At 58.7% G+C, this 15598-nt stretch overlaps 6 protein-coding genes and 1 non-coding gene across 7 annotated transcripts in view; 3 read left to right on the top strand and 4 right to left on the bottom strand.

The window, feature by feature from the left end:
• Nucleotides 1-1091: 1091 nt before the first annotated feature.
• VDAG_06565 (uncharacterized protein) lies at nucleotides 1092-2620 on the top strand (the record flags this gene model as incomplete). Its single annotated transcript, XM_009658943.1, has 3 exons — nucleotides 1092-1329; nucleotides 1386-1651; nucleotides 2030-2620. 3 exons carry the CDS (start codon nucleotides 1092-1094, stop codon nucleotides 2618-2620), a joined length of 1095 nt encoding a protein of 364 aa, XP_009657238.1.
• A 1283-nt stretch (nucleotides 2621-3903) lies between these two features.
• Nucleotides 3904-4823, bottom strand: VDAG_06564 (uncharacterized protein). The gene has a single exon (XM_009658942.1). It carries the CDS (start codon nucleotides 4664-4666, stop codon nucleotides 4037-4039), a length of 630 nt encoding a protein of 209 aa, XP_009657237.1. The 5' UTR covers nucleotides 4667-4823; the 3' UTR covers nucleotides 3904-4036.
• A 1255-nt stretch (nucleotides 4824-6078) lies between these two features.
• VDAG_06563 (uncharacterized protein) lies at nucleotides 6079-8197 on the top strand (the record flags this gene model as incomplete). Its single annotated transcript, XM_009658941.1, has 2 exons — nucleotides 6079-6412; nucleotides 6570-8197. The coding sequence occupies 2 exons, from the start codon at nucleotides 6079-6081 to the stop codon at nucleotides 8195-8197; spliced, it is 1962 nt and encodes a 653-aa protein (XP_009657236.1).
• Nucleotides 8198-9354: 1157 nt separating this feature from the next.
• VDAG_06562 (50S ribosomal subunit L30) lies at nucleotides 9355-10624 on the top strand (the record flags this gene model as incomplete). Its single annotated transcript, XM_009658940.1, has 4 exons — nucleotides 9355-9403; nucleotides 9502-9934; nucleotides 10010-10214; nucleotides 10331-10624. 4 exons carry the CDS (start codon nucleotides 9355-9357, stop codon nucleotides 10622-10624), a joined length of 981 nt encoding a protein of 326 aa, XP_009657235.1.
• Nucleotides 10625-10997: 373 nt separating this feature from the next.
• Nucleotides 10998-11068, bottom strand: VDAG_20180. Its single transcript has one exon. It is a non-coding gene; the product is annotated as a tRNA-Gly (tRNA).
• A 376-nt stretch (nucleotides 11069-11444) lies between these two features.
• VDAG_06561 (uncharacterized protein) lies at nucleotides 11445-12587 on the bottom strand (the record flags this gene model as incomplete). Its single annotated transcript, XM_009658939.1, has 1 exon — nucleotides 11445-12587. The coding sequence occupies one exon, from the start codon at nucleotides 12585-12587 to the stop codon at nucleotides 11445-11447; it is 1143 nt and encodes a 380-aa protein (XP_009657234.1).
• A 2165-nt stretch (nucleotides 12588-14752) lies between these two features.
• VDAG_06560 (Hsp90 co-chaperone Cdc37) overlaps nucleotides 14753-15598 on the bottom strand; it is a gene marked incomplete at both ends in the record, with an annotated part of 1658 nt that continues 812 nt past the window's right edge. Inside the window, 2 exons of the mRNA XM_009658938.1 lie at nucleotides 14753-14890; nucleotides 14957-15550. Of these exons, the coding sequence (XP_009657233.1) occupies nucleotides 14753-14890; nucleotides 14957-15550 (732 nt within the window). The remainder of the gene's footprint in view (nucleotides 14891-14956; nucleotides 15551-15598) is intronic.

Genomic DNA, 15598 nt, shown 5'->3' with positions numbered 1-15598 from the left:
GGTTCTCCCCTGAAATGCGACCCTTACCCCAGCTTTTTCTCCTTAGCCCCTGACCGGCGCTGCCGTCTTCCCCATCTTTCGCCTTATGGGCACAGGACACACATGACCTTTCTGAGATTGGTCAACCGAGCATAGACCTCACAGCTCTATCAAGTGTATTTCAACGCATATCGACTTGGTCTCACTGTCTCCTTCCAAACCCAGCCTTGGGAATTGACCTGCCCAAGATCTCTCATCCTCGAGACAGCCAGTGAACGTTGCTCGGATCTCACGTCTCTGTAAGCGTTCGATCCGTATCGAATGGACCCTTCTCGAATAGACCCTTCTCGAATAGACCCTTCTCGAATAGACCCTTCTCGAATAGACCCTTCTCGAATAGACCCTTCTCGAATAGACCCTTCTCGAATAGACCCTTCTCGAATAGACCCTTCTCGACATCCTTGACTTCGTGCCAGTAGACAGGGATGCATGGTGGTGAGCGTCTGTGCTACGCCTGTCTTTCACAGACCAAACGCCAGCACGCTCTCGAGCAACCCTGGCTCTTTCATGAGCAAACAAGCACATTTCCAGAAGCAAATCTTCTCAGATTCAATAAAGAGTGATATTCAAATGCTCTGTTTGCACAGCTGACGGCTGTCTTAGCACACCACAGGTGCAGATGAGGAGCCATGGATAAGGCTTTGGCTACCTAACACCCTTCAACTTATTCCTTGTGCGATGCTTTGCGTGATGCTGCGTGATGCTGCACATCCAAGAGCTCAGCAACAAGACTCTTATGCCTTCCGTAAAGCTCACCTCATCTGCTTCTGATTCAGCTGTTCTTGCAGCCTGGACACCAGCGCAACCACTCACACGAGAGAGGCTCGCTTACATCAACAGTATCGCCCCGACGACTCCACGTCTCCGCTCAGCACGACCACGACGATGATACGGGCAGTTACACGTAGCTAGAGAGCCTTACGGGGCAAGCAGGAAAACCCTGCTCCTTCTCTCTATTCCTGCCTGGTTTCTTCTTCCTCTTCCTCTTCCTCTTCTTCTTCACGTCGTACTCAGGACCAGCCACGATACCATCCATCCGCCCAGCACTCGACATGGATGTCAACTCGCAGAACTTCTGGCTTGTCCTGCCTGGACTTCTCCAGAGTCTGGCTGACTGCGATTTCGCTGTCATCGACTTGGAGATGTCTGGTGGCGTCACTGACCGTGATGACTCGCGGTACAGTGGTCTCTCCGGCAAGGAGCTGTCGTACGCCATGGCCGCCCACGCTGCCACGCAGTACAACATCCTCGAGTTCGGACTGACCTTGATCAAGAACCCCAAGGACAAGAGTAAGGGCCTGACAACAGATGTATCGAGACGCGCTGACAGGGACCGTCGGCGATAGACTCAGAGTTCGTGACTACCACGTACAACTTTGCCGTCAACAACCTCTTCTTCCAGGACACCAGAGACGAGTATATCTTCCAGCGCTCGCAGGAGCGCGTCATCAACTTCTCTGTCACTGCCCTCGACTTCTTCAAGAAGAAGGGCGTTGACCCCATGACCCTCAACGGCTTTGAAGGCGAACATCGTGCCGGCGTCCCTTTTCTGAGCCGCAAGGAGCGTGAAGAGGCCATCGAGCAGGCCATCCGCGACAGAAAGTTCACGCGCGTGGGCTGCGAGGAGATGGACATCCCGGCCCGCACCTTCTACGAAGACAATATCGAGCTCATCAGAAAGTGGTATAATGCCAAGCCCGCATGTGCCACCAGTCCTGAAGCAGACCCCGTCCTAACACTAACACGCCTTGATAGCGCCCCAACTCCCAGGTCATCATGTTGCATCCGCGATCGACTCGCGTCTCGCTCTATAGACGTCTCGTCGCTGAAATCCTCGAGGAGTACCCTGACTGCTTCATGGAGCCGTTCTACTCGTATGGAATGCGCATCTCTGTCAAGACTGCCGAGACTCTTAAGATTGAGGAAGAGGTAAGTCTCTCCCTCATGCTGTGCTGCACTTTCTGATCATGCTTCCTTTTTTTTTTGTTAGAAACGCCGGGTCAGGGTCAGCGCCCGTGAAGCCACGATCAAGAAGCAATCGTGCCTCAGCATCGTCTTCGAAGCCCTCTGCGGCGGCAACTTTCTGGATCTCATCGACACGGTCGAGCTGTCGGTCACGCTCGCGGCGTGCCCCGGCTGGCGCAACAACATCGGCGACCTGCAGCGGCACCTCAACAAGTGCCAGACGGCGCTGCGGGCCAAGCGTCCGGTCCTGGTCGGCCACAACATGGTGTACGACCTGACGTTCCTCTACGACGCCTTCGTGGGCTGCCTGCCGGCGACGCTCGCCGGGTTCCAGTTCCGGCTCCTGGCCATCTTCCCGCGCATCATCGACACGAAGGTCCTGGCCGTCCACATCAACCACGTCGACGGCAACGACCCCCTGGGCGCCCTCTACAACGACTTCAAGCACGGACGGCCCGAGATCACCCATGCTCTCGGCTTTGGCTACAACGTGGACCAGGGCCGCGCCCACTCGGCCGGCTTCGACAGTGAGTCCCCCCCCCACCCTCGGTCCCCCTCCGACCTGGGCCGTGATGAACGTCCGTACGGGATGGCTGACGGAGCGCAGGCTACATGACAGCGGTCGTCCTGATCCGCGGCAGCTGCAGGAAGCTCGCCAAGGTCAAGAGAGGCCTGCAAACCGGTGGGAGAGCGAGTTCTGGGGCTCCGTGCGGAACACGATCCGCCTGGGCCGTGGAACAAAGCACGTTTTGGGCGAGTCGACTTCTGAGACCAGCATGTGCGTGATGATCTGAGAGAGAGGGGGGGTTGGGTCTGGCGTTCTCAAAAGGCAGGCATCGTCTCCTTAAGGTAGCAACAGCGGTCTCACGAGAGAAGAAGCTGATCATATCCCGTCGCTCGGCCCTCTGTGCTTCGTCTTGCTGTGCACACCTTCCTCCTGGGCTCGGCGTTGCTGTGAAGCGGCATCTGCCTGTTCCTCCTCACGTGTGCTGCCTCGGCGTGTGTTGTCCAAGTCGTGGCGGTGTCCACTCTGACATGACCATGCCCAGCCTTGAGGCAGGTGCTAGGCATGAATGTGATGCACGCCCCAACACGTAAGCACCATCAATAAGGCACAAGTCTAAAGGGAACAGCCGTTTCCAGATTCTCACATGTCTTCTTGACGCCCTGGCTGTTGCGCTGTAGAATTACTCTGTCTGCTCCGAACCTTGCAGGGCGTTATAACCCGTTGCACCACCACATTTTACCATTCAACATCTTGCCCAAAAAGGACGCAAAACTCTCTTCCACCAGATTGTAGCCTCAGACTCGCAGCTCGAGAGGATGGGCCAACGAGAGAATCCGGCTCAGGCATCACCACGCGCTGGCAGTGCGAGGGCGACCAATCAATGGGGACTGGCGATGTGTCCGAGGAAACACGGTATTGGCCTTTGGTCGATTGTTTCCCGTCGACGAGAATGCCAAGGTTCTATCGCCTGGCCACGACCACAGACATCCGTTCTTCACCCGAGTGATCAGCCCTGGAGACCAGGCGAAACCCAATTCACCCAACAGAGGTCGCAAGCAAGCCGTCGCCTCGCATAGCGTGCGTGCAAATTAAGAGCTGGGAAGATAAAAAAAAGAGTGGGATACACTCGAGGCCAAATGCAACCGGTGTCTGGACAGTCTTGTATGCACGACAGCCGCCTTGATGCGACAGTGGGCTGCCTCGTTGCCTGGCTTATGAGGTGAGTCACGGCCTGGCACAGTGACAGCGACAGGCAGCTTGACCCTCGCACGAAAGTCGAGAACAGCGAGAGAAGCGCGACGCCATGTTGTTTTGTTCGCTCGATTGGCCACGTCAGGCAGGGGGACTCCATCTTTCTCAGGAACCTTATGTCACATGTCACCAACGCAGAGGCGAAGAAGGCCCATGGGGGCGTGTTGGATCGCCCCGGTGTGCGGAACGGTACGGGGCTGGCAGAGTGAATCATGAAGAAGGCGAAAGCAAGAGGTTGCCTCGCCAGCGTGACGCAGCGATCGGTGAGGGCATTCACAGAGGCACGCACACTGGTGGCCAGCAGTATCGTTCGTCTGCAGGGCGATCTCCGACGGTCCGTAGGCTGCCGCGCCTGGGCAGGAACGGGAAGACGACGGAAGCCCACCTGTAGCCTGTAGCCTGTGGCCTGTAGTCTATCCTGTGGGGCATGGGCTGAGGTATGGCTTCGCTTCGACAGTACAGCAACTGCAGCAGCACATTGCGTCCAGGATGTGACGCCGGCCTCACGTGGTCGTCGCCAGGAGCCGCCAGGAGTCGCCAGGAGTCGCCAAGAGAGGCCCGGCTGTCGTGAAGGGTCAGGCCAACCACGATGACGGCCTTTGAGCCCATCCATCGACGGCGGTGAGTGATTGGGCGGCTGGCTTGGCTGGCTGGCGCTTTGGAGAGGCGGGGGGGCTTGGAAACATGGAGAATGGGACACGAAGATGGGGGCAGCAATGAGCACATCGGCGACAAGGACGAGGACAGGGGGATGCAGGGTGCGGACGGGATGCAGTCGGAGCCAGGAAGCAGTCGGAGACAGGAAGGCAGGATAAGGACCTGCGGGACAAGGACAATGTGAAGTGGGCAGCGGGGGCTTTCCATGTCCTGCTCGTGCCCAGACTCGACACCTCGCCTCCTCATGGACACCTCACCTGCTGGAGGAAGCAGGTAACTCGCATGTCTGGGGATGACCTGGTCGGTGGTTCCTGTCGGTTTAAACCTTGGTTACTTACCTAAGGCACATCAGGTAGGTACGTACGTAGCTACCTTATTAACCTACCTTACTTTTCCATTGAAACTCTCTCCACCCTATAATTCAAGTTCTTGCCGTGGCATGGTTTGTCGCCGCCCTATGGCCCAAGCCAATATTCGAGTCCACGACCCTCCACATGTGCTTCTGAAGAGTCTGTTTTTCTTCCCCTCTCTTCCTTTTCATCTTGTTTTATAAAACAAAACAAGACAATTCTCGCCCGTCCGTGGCCCCTCGTCCCGAAGGACTCACATCGCCGAGTTCCCCAGTCCAGGTGCCCAGGTGCCGCCGTCACACAGGTGTGCTGCGCCTGACCCGCCGGAGCCGCCCCACTGCTTACCTTGCGCCTCACGCCGCACACCTCACACCTCACCTCAGGCACCATCACCTGCAGCACAGACACACCCAGGCGTGCGTGAGCGCATGGGCCAACGATACCAAAGGCACACCTCATCACTGTCACTTGGTATACCTCACTGCCTCGAACTAGTCCCGTCGTCCGTCCTCCGTCGTCCGTCATCCATCGACCACTGCTGACAACTTGCCCATTCATTCAACCAGTCACCTGCTCTCCTCCCCCCCTCCCATTTCCTACCAACCTAACCTTGCGCTGGTCTTTTCCCCCTCGTCCCCTAAGTCCCCTCCCCCAAGTCTCCAGTTCAGCTCCATCATTCTCCGTTTCAACGCCCGCCGTCATCGCCATCCTTTTCGTCCCCTCAACGCGGAGACGACCCTTTCGTTGTACTATACCAACACTGGACATCGACCTGGAACTTGCACTCGCATTTGCGACTTGCTGTTTCTACCTCACTTCGTCCTGACCACCCTCATCCCCCCTTCTCTCATCTCAGTGCACTCGCCTCTACCTACCCACCCACCTACCTATCTACCCACCCACGAATACGCCACCCGCACCAGCAACAGCACCAGCACCAGCAGCACTGCACTACCCGCACTGCACCGCACCGTACCGCAGCGCAGCGCGCCAGTGCCACCCCCCCAGAGCTACCGCTCGTTCCAGCGCGTGCACCAGACTAACGGCAACGCTGCACCCGTACATCGCTGCTTGAAAAAAGGAACCTGGCAACCTTACTGACCAGGTCGTTTCGCCTACCTACCACGGTCAACCGTACGCGAACCATCAAACCACCCACCACCACCCCCCTTCCATCCTTCGAAGCCTTGCATCGCTCGACTGCAGAAGAAGAAAACAAGTCTTACGCCATCGATTGGCACTTTTCAAACACCTTGCGCTTTTTTTTTATGAATCGACCAAGGCTGCAGCACTTCATCATCTGCCACAATGACTGATCCGGACCAGTGCATCATATGCCTGGAGAGTCTGCAGCCCCCGCCCACCGGCGGTGATAGCACCCAGCCCGCTGCTGGAGGACCCTCCGCAACAGCGTCCGCCTCGAAGCCGTCTGGAGCGTCAGAACACGCCGTCGAGCCAGCAACGCCCATCAAAGTCGATCCCGAATTGCTCGAGTCGGACGAAAACCACCTGATTGCTACTCTCGTGGGCTGCAACCACATTGTCCATGATCGTTGCATCAGGAGCTGGGCAAAGAACTCCAACACCTGCCCCATCTGTCGCACGACCTTCAATGAAATCAGTCTGTCAGCTGAGCTAGATGGTATGTACCAACGCCACCTCGCGCACCACCCATTCGACAGCAGCCTGGCTAACCCAGCACGCTTCTCTCTAGGACCCGAAATCGACCTCTACTCCGTCGAGGACAAGAAACAAACGCACGAATTTCGATCTCCGCCAGTGGCTGCAAGAAAACCCAGAGGAAGAGGAGCCAGAAGAAGAGACGCCATGCCCCATCTGTGGCATGGCAGAGCGCCCCGACATCCTGCTCCTCTGCGATGGCTGCGATGCCGCTTACCACACCCACTGCGTCGGTCTGAATCACGTCCCGGCCGGCTCCTGGTACTGCCTCGAGTGCGTCGACATATTCAGACCTGCGGCTGCCTCCGACAGCACGTCCGACTCGGACGTGCAGGCGATCGCCCCCAGCACGAACCACCGCCGACCATTTGTGCGCACACGAGAACGCCAGAGGCGTGCGAGGCGCCAGGCACGGTCCGTCGAGTGGCAAGGCGCCTGGGGCCAGATCGCTGGGCGTATCTTCGAGGCCACCGATATCGACCTTGACAATTACGAAGACGACGACAGCCTCGAGGGTTTCCGCCGCACGCAACAGCAGCGTGAGCGGGAGTCTCGTGAGTATCGCGAGTGGGAACAGCGCTTGCAGATCGCCAGCCGTCAAGGTGCTGGAGAGACATTTGCCCGAAGCATCCCCCGCGCCATAGGCGAGCGCCTAGACATCGTGCAGCCTGTCCAGGAAACCGCCGAGGAACGTCTCGCGTGGGGCGCCCTGGATAGAGCTCGCCAGTCTGCGAACAACAACAGCAGCAGCAGCCACCGCACTGTCACTCCCAACAGACGGAAGCGAAAGTCCCGGTCTGCGTCGACGTCTCCCCGCGAAGCCGCCGCCGCCGCCGCCGAAGAACCGGAGCGAAAGCTCAAACGTCCTCGCACTCGCAGATTGCCGATTCAGGGTGAGGCATCGGGGTCGGGGACTTCAGGCCCTGCAGCAGCCGTGGCTGCTGCCCCTGTTCCTGCTCCTGCTCCTGCTCCTCCTTCAGCGACTTCGCCCACCGACCCCAGCAACTCAGCCGCCTCCGCGGCACGGGACCATCCTCTCTCCATCAATGGGTCGTCGAGCACATCCGTGCCAACCCGTGGCATCACGACGGCACCGAGTTTTCTCTCGTCCTTGCTGAAAGAGGTCGAAATGAGCACGCCCTCAGATGAGGAGAACGCCCGTTCCTTTTTCAATTCGCACAACGGCGTGGACGCGTCGTCGCCACCGACGTCGCCCTCACCGCCTTCGTCGCGCAACTCACCGCGAGCTCTGTCGCTGACTCCACCACCTTTACCTCGCCCGACATCGCCATCCAGTCTCAGCTCTTATGTGGAGCCTGTGTATCCGAAAGCGAATTACTCGCCAAATCGCCAAGCTGGCGACACGAGCGACTCTGAAAGTCGCGCCCGCCAGCACCGACACACCCATTCCGACATTCGCCAGCCTCGGCCCCGGCGACCGGGCCAGCTGCATCGCTCCCCAACGCGGCCACGATCCCAGGTCGTCTCTCCCGCATCTGACCTAAGCAGGGAGGAGAAGGAGCGGGTAAGCGCATTCGTCAAGTCTGCGCTGAAGCCCCACTGGGACATTGAAGACCGAAAGATTACCGCCGAGCAGTACAGCAACATCAACCGTGACGTCTCGCGCAAGCTCTATGATGGACTCCGTGACCCCGCCATGGCCGAAGACAAGGCGCAGTGGGAGGCTCGCGCCAAGGAAGAAGTGACGCGGGCCGTGGCTGCTCTTCAGCAAGCCATTCCGGCATGAACGGTCGGCGAGGGTGCATTGGACGAGCTCAGCTGGATAGACTTGTTCGGACTTGGGTGGCATCTTCCACAGAGCGAATGGATCATTTGAGACGAACGATATGATAGGCGTTTTCGGTCATTAGGCAGTGCAGGCGGCATTTAGATACCCTGGGCGACGCGGGCCCCAACGGGCCTCGAGATTTGAAAGGAAACTGGTGGAACGGCGTAAATGCTTTGGCTTGGTTTTGTTTGTATCATCCGACATGGTCGGCGAGGACTCAAGGCTTTGCATTCGCGGCTCCGTGGTGGGCCTCGGTGACCGTCCGAGTCGTATGTGATACTCAACGATAGATAAATCGACTGTTACCCGAAATTTGCCATGCTTCTTGTGCACAGGTGCAACGTCTGAGGACCATGGCCCGCGATGAGTCTTGTCTGTGCGTTCATGAGGGTTTAGCAGATTGGCCCACAAACAGGCCCTGAGTTGCGCGGCATCACACTCCTCATGCTGTTCGCGAAGACGGGCAGCGAAGGGAATCGATGAGATAAAAATACAGGCATCGATGGAGCATTTGAGCCAGCTGTCGACCAAAAAAAAAAAAAAAAGCAGCCGAGGGGGGCGGTCCCACAGACCGCACGGCGGAAATCACGAGACAGGGAAATGGTATGTTAGCAGTATCTATCTAACAGCAACCCGGTAGACGTAAATAACGGCAGGTACCGCTAGCGAAAAAAAGACTGCGTTGTTCGTTCTCGGCACTCGTAAATGATCAGGACGTTCTGGAGGTGGAACAGGTCTTGACGATAAGGTAAATGGTGCCTTGAAGGAAAAAAAAAAAAGAAGAGAAAGGGAAAAGAGAAGGAGGGAGAGGGGCTGGAGACGAGATATGGGTAGGGACCCTCTCCCGCCTTGTGGGTTTCGGTGCATGCCTGAGGCTGAATGGTTGCCCGTGGTTGAGCCGGTGGTTAGGTAAGCCGGTTCTGGGTCTGGCAGAGGCCCCCCCGGCGCGATACGTACCGTGTTCCGAAAGCTGGGCTCTGGCTTTGGGAGCTGCTACGCCAAAAAAGTTCAATCTTGACTGCCTCGAGGTGAAGTGGTGCCATCAGTATTGGAAAAGGGGAGCATCACACACCTGTTTTTTTCTCCCTCCCCCCCCCCTCCACCCGCACATCACAATGGCAGCTTCAAGTAGGGGCGCTCTCGCCATTCGCGGCCTTCTGCGGAGTATGTGACTCTCCTGTTCCTCCTGGCCTCTTCCTCGTCCAGCCGACAGGAACACCCTCCCCTCCTCGGTTGACCCTATTCCTAACTTTGTTCGGCAGCATCGTCCCCGAGACTGTGCCGACAATGCGCCACGACAGGCCTCCAGATCCGAGCGCCGAAGTCGTGGCGAGCCTACTCGGGCGCCGCCGCCGCCGCCTCGACGGCAACGACGCCCATCGACCTCCCCCCGACGACGACACCGACTCCCTCTGAGCCAGCGACACCCCAGCAGCAGCAGCAGCAGCATGGCAAGTCCCACTACCGCATCCAGGGCGGCATCATCCTGACGCGGGCGCCGCTGCTGACGGCTGAGGAGACGCCCTTCGAGTCGGCCTTTTACTTCTACCAGAAGCGCCTCAACGAGCGGCTCAGCATGCCCTTCGTCACGTCCGTCTACTTCAAGCCCGACACGCCGGCGCTCATCGACTGGAACCTCAAGGTGCGCGACCGCGAGGGCACCGTGGCCAAGGAGCTCGGCGTGTACCACGGCAGGTCGGGCGCGTGCCTGGGGACGACGAGCTCGCGGCCGGCGACCCGCTGAGGTCGCGCGCCGCCGTCTACGACGAGGGTTGTCCGGGGACCGCACGATGGCGTCAGCGACGACGCCGAGATCATCCCCGTCGACGAGCCCGTCGCCGCCCGAGGCGCCCAGGAGCCGCGTCACCGAGGCGGACCCGCCGGCGACGTCGCGCGGCTCGACCGCGCCCTCGACAGGACGCTGTACCTCGTCGTCAAGGGCGCGGATGGCCGCTGGGCGTTTCCCGCGGCGGCTGTGGCTACGGATGAGCACCCTGCACGAGGTAGGTCCCCCTTTATTCTCCTTGCCTTCCCTCTGCGGATAGGCCATGGAAGGCACCCTGCATGAGATACAAGACTAACGTGCTGCAGACGGCCAAGAGGGTCATGGACAAGACGGCCGGCCTCGACATGAACACGTGGATGGTGGGCCGCGTGCCCGTCGCCCACCACGTCGTCCGCCCGGTGCTCGGCGAGGACGGCTCGCTGCAGAAGCGCGGCGAGAAGACCTTCTTCCTCAAGGCCCGCATCATGGCCGGCCAGGCCAACCTCGCGGGCAACCCCTTTGGCTACACCGAGTTCAAGTGGCTGACGGCCGAGGAGCTGAAGGCCAGCGTCGACGACAAGTACTACCACAGCGTGCGGAACATGCTGGCTGACAGGTAGACGGGGGAGAGCACGTGGGCGTCTGTATCATACCTACTAAATGTATAACATTGTGCAAAGGACTGCTGTACAGTGGCCACATGGGTGATTTGAGGATTGTGATGTATGGCTGGCCAAGTTGGGCAACATGTGAACCAGAACCCAGCGCCTGATTAATGCCGGTTCTTCTTCATAGTTCTTGTTGGAGGCTTGAATTATCACATCACGTACTAGAAATGCTACACCGGATACCAGTGCAGAGGTCCATGAAAAAGCTGCCCTCACAGGCACCACCTCGACTCTGACACCCGTAGACTCAGCTAGCAACTGCATTCGAGCAAAAAGTATGGCCATCATTTGATACCGAGATGCAAATGGCAAAAGACTAATGCGATGCGTGAACTGGGAATCGAACCCAGGGCTCCCCGATGGCAACGGAGAATTTTACCACTAAACCATTCACGCTTGTTGGATGCTTTTTGCTCCGCTTCCTGGGTACTTGATCGCTGCAAGATTCTGGAACGCATTCGCCATCGCCAGTGTCGACGTACTTGGCATCAGCCAGGTTATCTACAGAAGAATACGAATACTTCCACAGACACGCCATGACTTCACACTGAGAGACGAAATCATGCAGCTGCTTGTACATATTGCCCAATTTGTCCATATTGCCGAAATGGCTCAACATCTATCCACCTATATGCACCATGCCCGCAGTATGTAAAAGTCATCAAGTGCCAACTATCGCGTTGAGATGAACCGCCCAGCCCAGAACGCCATCGCTATGATCATGCCAAGATCAGACCAGAACCAACCCGTGAATGAACAACATAATAAATCATCAGAAAAGAAAGACGGCGGCTGCCATGAACGTCACCAGAGCTACCGTCTCCATGCCCATCCTCGGCGGGACGGTGGGCCTGGCCGCGCTCTTCGTGGAGGCGGGTATGTCGCCACGGCCGACGGGGTTCGAGACGCCGTTCAGCTGATCGGCCGTCTGGAGCGCGGGGCCCTTGTCATAAAAGTCGACGAGGACAAAGGTGGGCGCGACGCCCCAGTCGCTGCGGCACGTCTGCGCGTGGGCGCCGAGTGCGCCGGAGACGCCGCTCGTGCTGGGACTGTTGGTGGAGTCGATGAGGCCCTCGGCGGGGATTAGGATGCTGCTGGACACGGCCTCATACATAAAGTGGTTCATCAGCGGCAAGAGGCCGGAGCCCATGGCGGCCGCGGCCGAGGAAATGGTCGTCGGGCGGTCGAGAGAGCAGTTGAAGCCCGTGGGGGCTGTGACCTGGAAGGCCGTCTCGAAGACGTAGGTGAACTCGGGCAGGAGGTAGGGGTGCTGGGTGGAGGCGTCCATGTTGGTGACAAAGGTGACGAGGCGCGTGTTGGCGTCGATGAGAGACTGCAACGTGGGCCAGGTGGAGGTGGCGCCGGGCGTCTCGGGAGCGTAGGCGAGAGACGAGATGCCGGAGGCTTCAAAGGCCGAGGCATAGGTAGCGGCGTCCCTGTCGTCCGAGTTGACGAGAATCAGGGTGACGACTTCGTTGGGGTGGGCATCCATCCAGGTTTTGATGGGCCGCAGCCAGTCCTCGAGAAGACCGGCATCCAGGAGACTGCAGCTGGAATGGCAGAGGCGGAGCGTGTTGTTCTGAAAGTGAACCTGAGACTGGAGAAGACGCAGGCCCGAGTCGAGGGCGACGGTAGCGTTGAAAAACTGGTTGCCGGAGACGGAGAAGCCCGTGGTCTCATCGCGAAGGAAGGCGGCGTTGTGCGCACCCATGTGAGTGACATTGTTGTACGCCCTGTTGCACAGCGATGGCGAGTTGTTGCAAGCTGTCGACGAAGAAGATGCGGAAGTGGCGGCGGCGGCTGCTGAAGACGTCGAGGTTCCGGCCGTGCCAGCTTGAGGAAGGGCCGAGGCTATCGAGGCAGACCAGGCCACGACAGCCGTGGTCAGCAAGGCGGAGAGCGAGGGTGGGAGCATGCTGGGCGGCGTGTGTGCTGCGTGCTGCGTGCTGCGTGCTGCGTGCTGCGTGCAGTGTGGTGTAGGTCTGTGAGTGTCTGACGAGCAAGTCGAAGACGGGCAGCGAAGAAAAAAGAGCGAACTCAAAGGTACAAAACGATGGAAAGCTCGGTATGCTGTGAGAAAGAAATAAAGCCCAAAGCGGAAACACAGCGTAGGAACAAAGGATGCAGGGCTTCTTTAAAGGGACGTGAAAGCTTGCCAGGTGCGTCGATCCAGAATCCTGGGATCGTAACCACATCGCCCCAGCCTCGGAGAGCGACAGGGGGGGGGCCTCTTCAGACCCTTTGACGCATAAGGGCCTTCAGCGGCCTTCAGTGCCTGAGTGCCTTGAGTGCGTCGTCTTGACAGGCCGAGTTGACGGGTGGATCTTCAGTGGCCACAACCCCTAGCGTCTTTTCCGTCCGCAGCAGCCCCACTAGGCCGCGCAACCTTTGTCTGGGCCAAGTGTGTGTGTAGGCGGATGCTGAGTATCTTTGGTCGGTGCAGTGCTGTGTCGGTACCTAGGTGCGTACGTACCTAGGTAGGTAGGTAAGGTACCTCAGGATCTTCGCAGGGCAAAGGGCCTCGGCCTCAGGGAGGCGCCTGTCGCCAGAAACTGCCCGAGAGCTGCGCCTCCTCGAGGTTGTGCAACGAGCAAAGAGGGTCCAAGGGGTGAAACAACGCGCGACCAGAAAACGCATGCCGACTGACGACGTGCCCTCGATGTCGGTCGACAGGATGATCAAGCACCCGTCCATCATCCATCGAGAACACGCCTTGGGACCTGATGCTGCTGTCCCATCTTGCCCATCACGATGAACCGCAGTGTTGAGCGTTTTCTTTCCCTGAATATCGAGAGGCTGACCCGCAGACAAGTCGTCGATCATGATGAAATAGCAAAGGGGAAACACCCATCACTCGTATTCTCGAAACTGGCGATCAGAGATCGGTCGTCCAGGGGTTGTCCTCTTGCTGCACGATTCGGTTGCCGTGGAGCCCCGAAGCAGCCGATTCGGCAGGGCACCCCATTTCACTGCGTCACATCGCTGGCCACTGGTCTGTGGTCTCCGGGTCTCCCTCTGTGGTAGGTAGGCTGATAGGTATGCAGCTTCTCGTATCGTGGGCATTGGGCGTATAGTAGGTGTGGGCAGTGCACTGCATGACACGATCTGTGGTGTGAAAAAAGCTGGAGCCTGATGTTGAGAGGGACAGAAAGAGTGGAGGTTGGCGTGTTTGCCCCTCCCCCCTCGACCTCGCCTTCGCCCCTCCAGCACCTCCAGCACCTCCCTATCACCGCCCTGTGATTCAGTGATCTAATGGTTCAATGGTCCAGTGATTCAGCGATCCAGTGATTCAGCTCCGCACACGAGGCGTTTCGTACTGGCGCCGCTGCTATTTTTACGCGCCTGAACCAGCGTCAGCTTACTTCATCCACGGGAAGGCTTCGTCGACTGACACAGCTTCGTCGACTGACACAGCTTCGTCGACCGACACAGCCTGGCAGTGCCTCTCCACGTCAGTTCTGGCCCATCATCTGGCCGGCCTACGTGTGCAAAAGCGCGAGGTCGGAGCACATCAAACACCATCACCGCGAAACCTTCCATCCTCTGACAGCTGATCAACCACAGCCTGTACCATCCACTCGACCTAACTGCCACCCTTTGCACGGCAGTTGCCCGACGATCAATCCCTCCCCGCCAGTCAAGATCGACGCTCGCTCCCGCTTGGCGTTTGGGCCAAGCTTATGCGCACCACCCCCCAAATCTTCAGAGCACAAGCTTTATTCTCATGCTTGGGACAAATATCCAGACTCCTGCAGGGCGCTCAGACCTGTCCACGAGTGAGCGACCCGGTTCCCGTTCACTGGTCACGTTACGGCATAGAGTTTGCGCAGTGTCAAGGGAGGCAAGCATGCTGCAATTCGGTGATGAATATTTATTTTCCCCTTTTTGCCAATTTGCAACTTTCTAGAAGAACCATCTGCAATTCCGCTTAGAAGCTTTTTGATAGCTTGCTTTCCCTTGCGGTCATGGTTGCCTGGGCACTGCACCGTGCTCGGACTGGCATGCATGCTGGATACGAGGCTCACGATGCCACGATACCTCCCTGTCACTGTCACTGTCACCTTTGTGGTGGGTGGCCCTTTATTCCGGATCCGGGGCGTAGCCTGACTCGGAGCCTGCACCCGTGCCCGTCTGTGCCGCTTCCATCTCCTTCAGTGCCTTGCGGCCTTCCTCTGTCGTAGCATCGATAATCCGCTCCTCGAGACTGAGGATGCCGGCCTGTTTTGCGCGTCAAGTTAGTAAAAATGGACTCCATGACCATAGAGCCCGACAGGGCAAACTCACATCGCCGAGCTTGGCCACGACGTCCTCGGCCGCTTCCACCGTCATGTTCCCCAGCACGTGGTTCACCTTGTCGAGGCTGCCCGTCTCGAGGGCCTTGCGGAACTCGTCGCTGAAGCTCTCAAAGATCAGGCACGCCTCCTTGACCTCGACCTCCTCACTGTCGGCCGGCGGGATGCGAATCTTGATCTCCGTGCCTGGCTCGACGGCGTGCAGCTGGATCTGCTCGACGCCCTCGGCCGGCTCCTTGGCCCGCTCGGCCACAATCTCGCGCGCCCGCGTGCGGATGCGCGCGTACGTGTCGGTGACGTCCTTGTAGAAGACCTCCTGCGCCTGGTGGCCCTTTGTCGTGATGCGCTTGAAGAACATGGCGACGCCGTCCTTGCCGAGCGCCCGGCAGTACTGCAGCAGCAGCGCCTGGTGCACGCACTGCCGGCTCCAGTCGTCCTTGCGCTCGAGCGCCGCGTCAAAGGCCATGACGAGCAGGCCGTCCGTCTCCCGCTCCGTCAGGATCTCCGGGTGCTTCGACAGGAACGACAGGCTGGCCGCGTAGTCGTTGGCGCGGATCTGCGCAAACAGCTGCGCCGCCGGCGACGGCTTCGATCTTCTCGTCGTCGCCGTAGCTCTCGGTCGACGCCGACGGCG

Source organism: Verticillium dahliae, genomic scaffold (genome assembly GCF_000150675.1).
Source record: "Verticillium dahliae VdLs.17 supercont1.12 genomic scaffold, whole genome shotgun sequence".
Classification (NCBI taxonomy): Eukaryota; Fungi; Ascomycota; class Sordariomycetes; order Glomerellales; family Plectosphaerellaceae; genus Verticillium; species Verticillium dahliae.
This window is presented reverse-complemented; position numbering and strand designations above follow the sequence as displayed.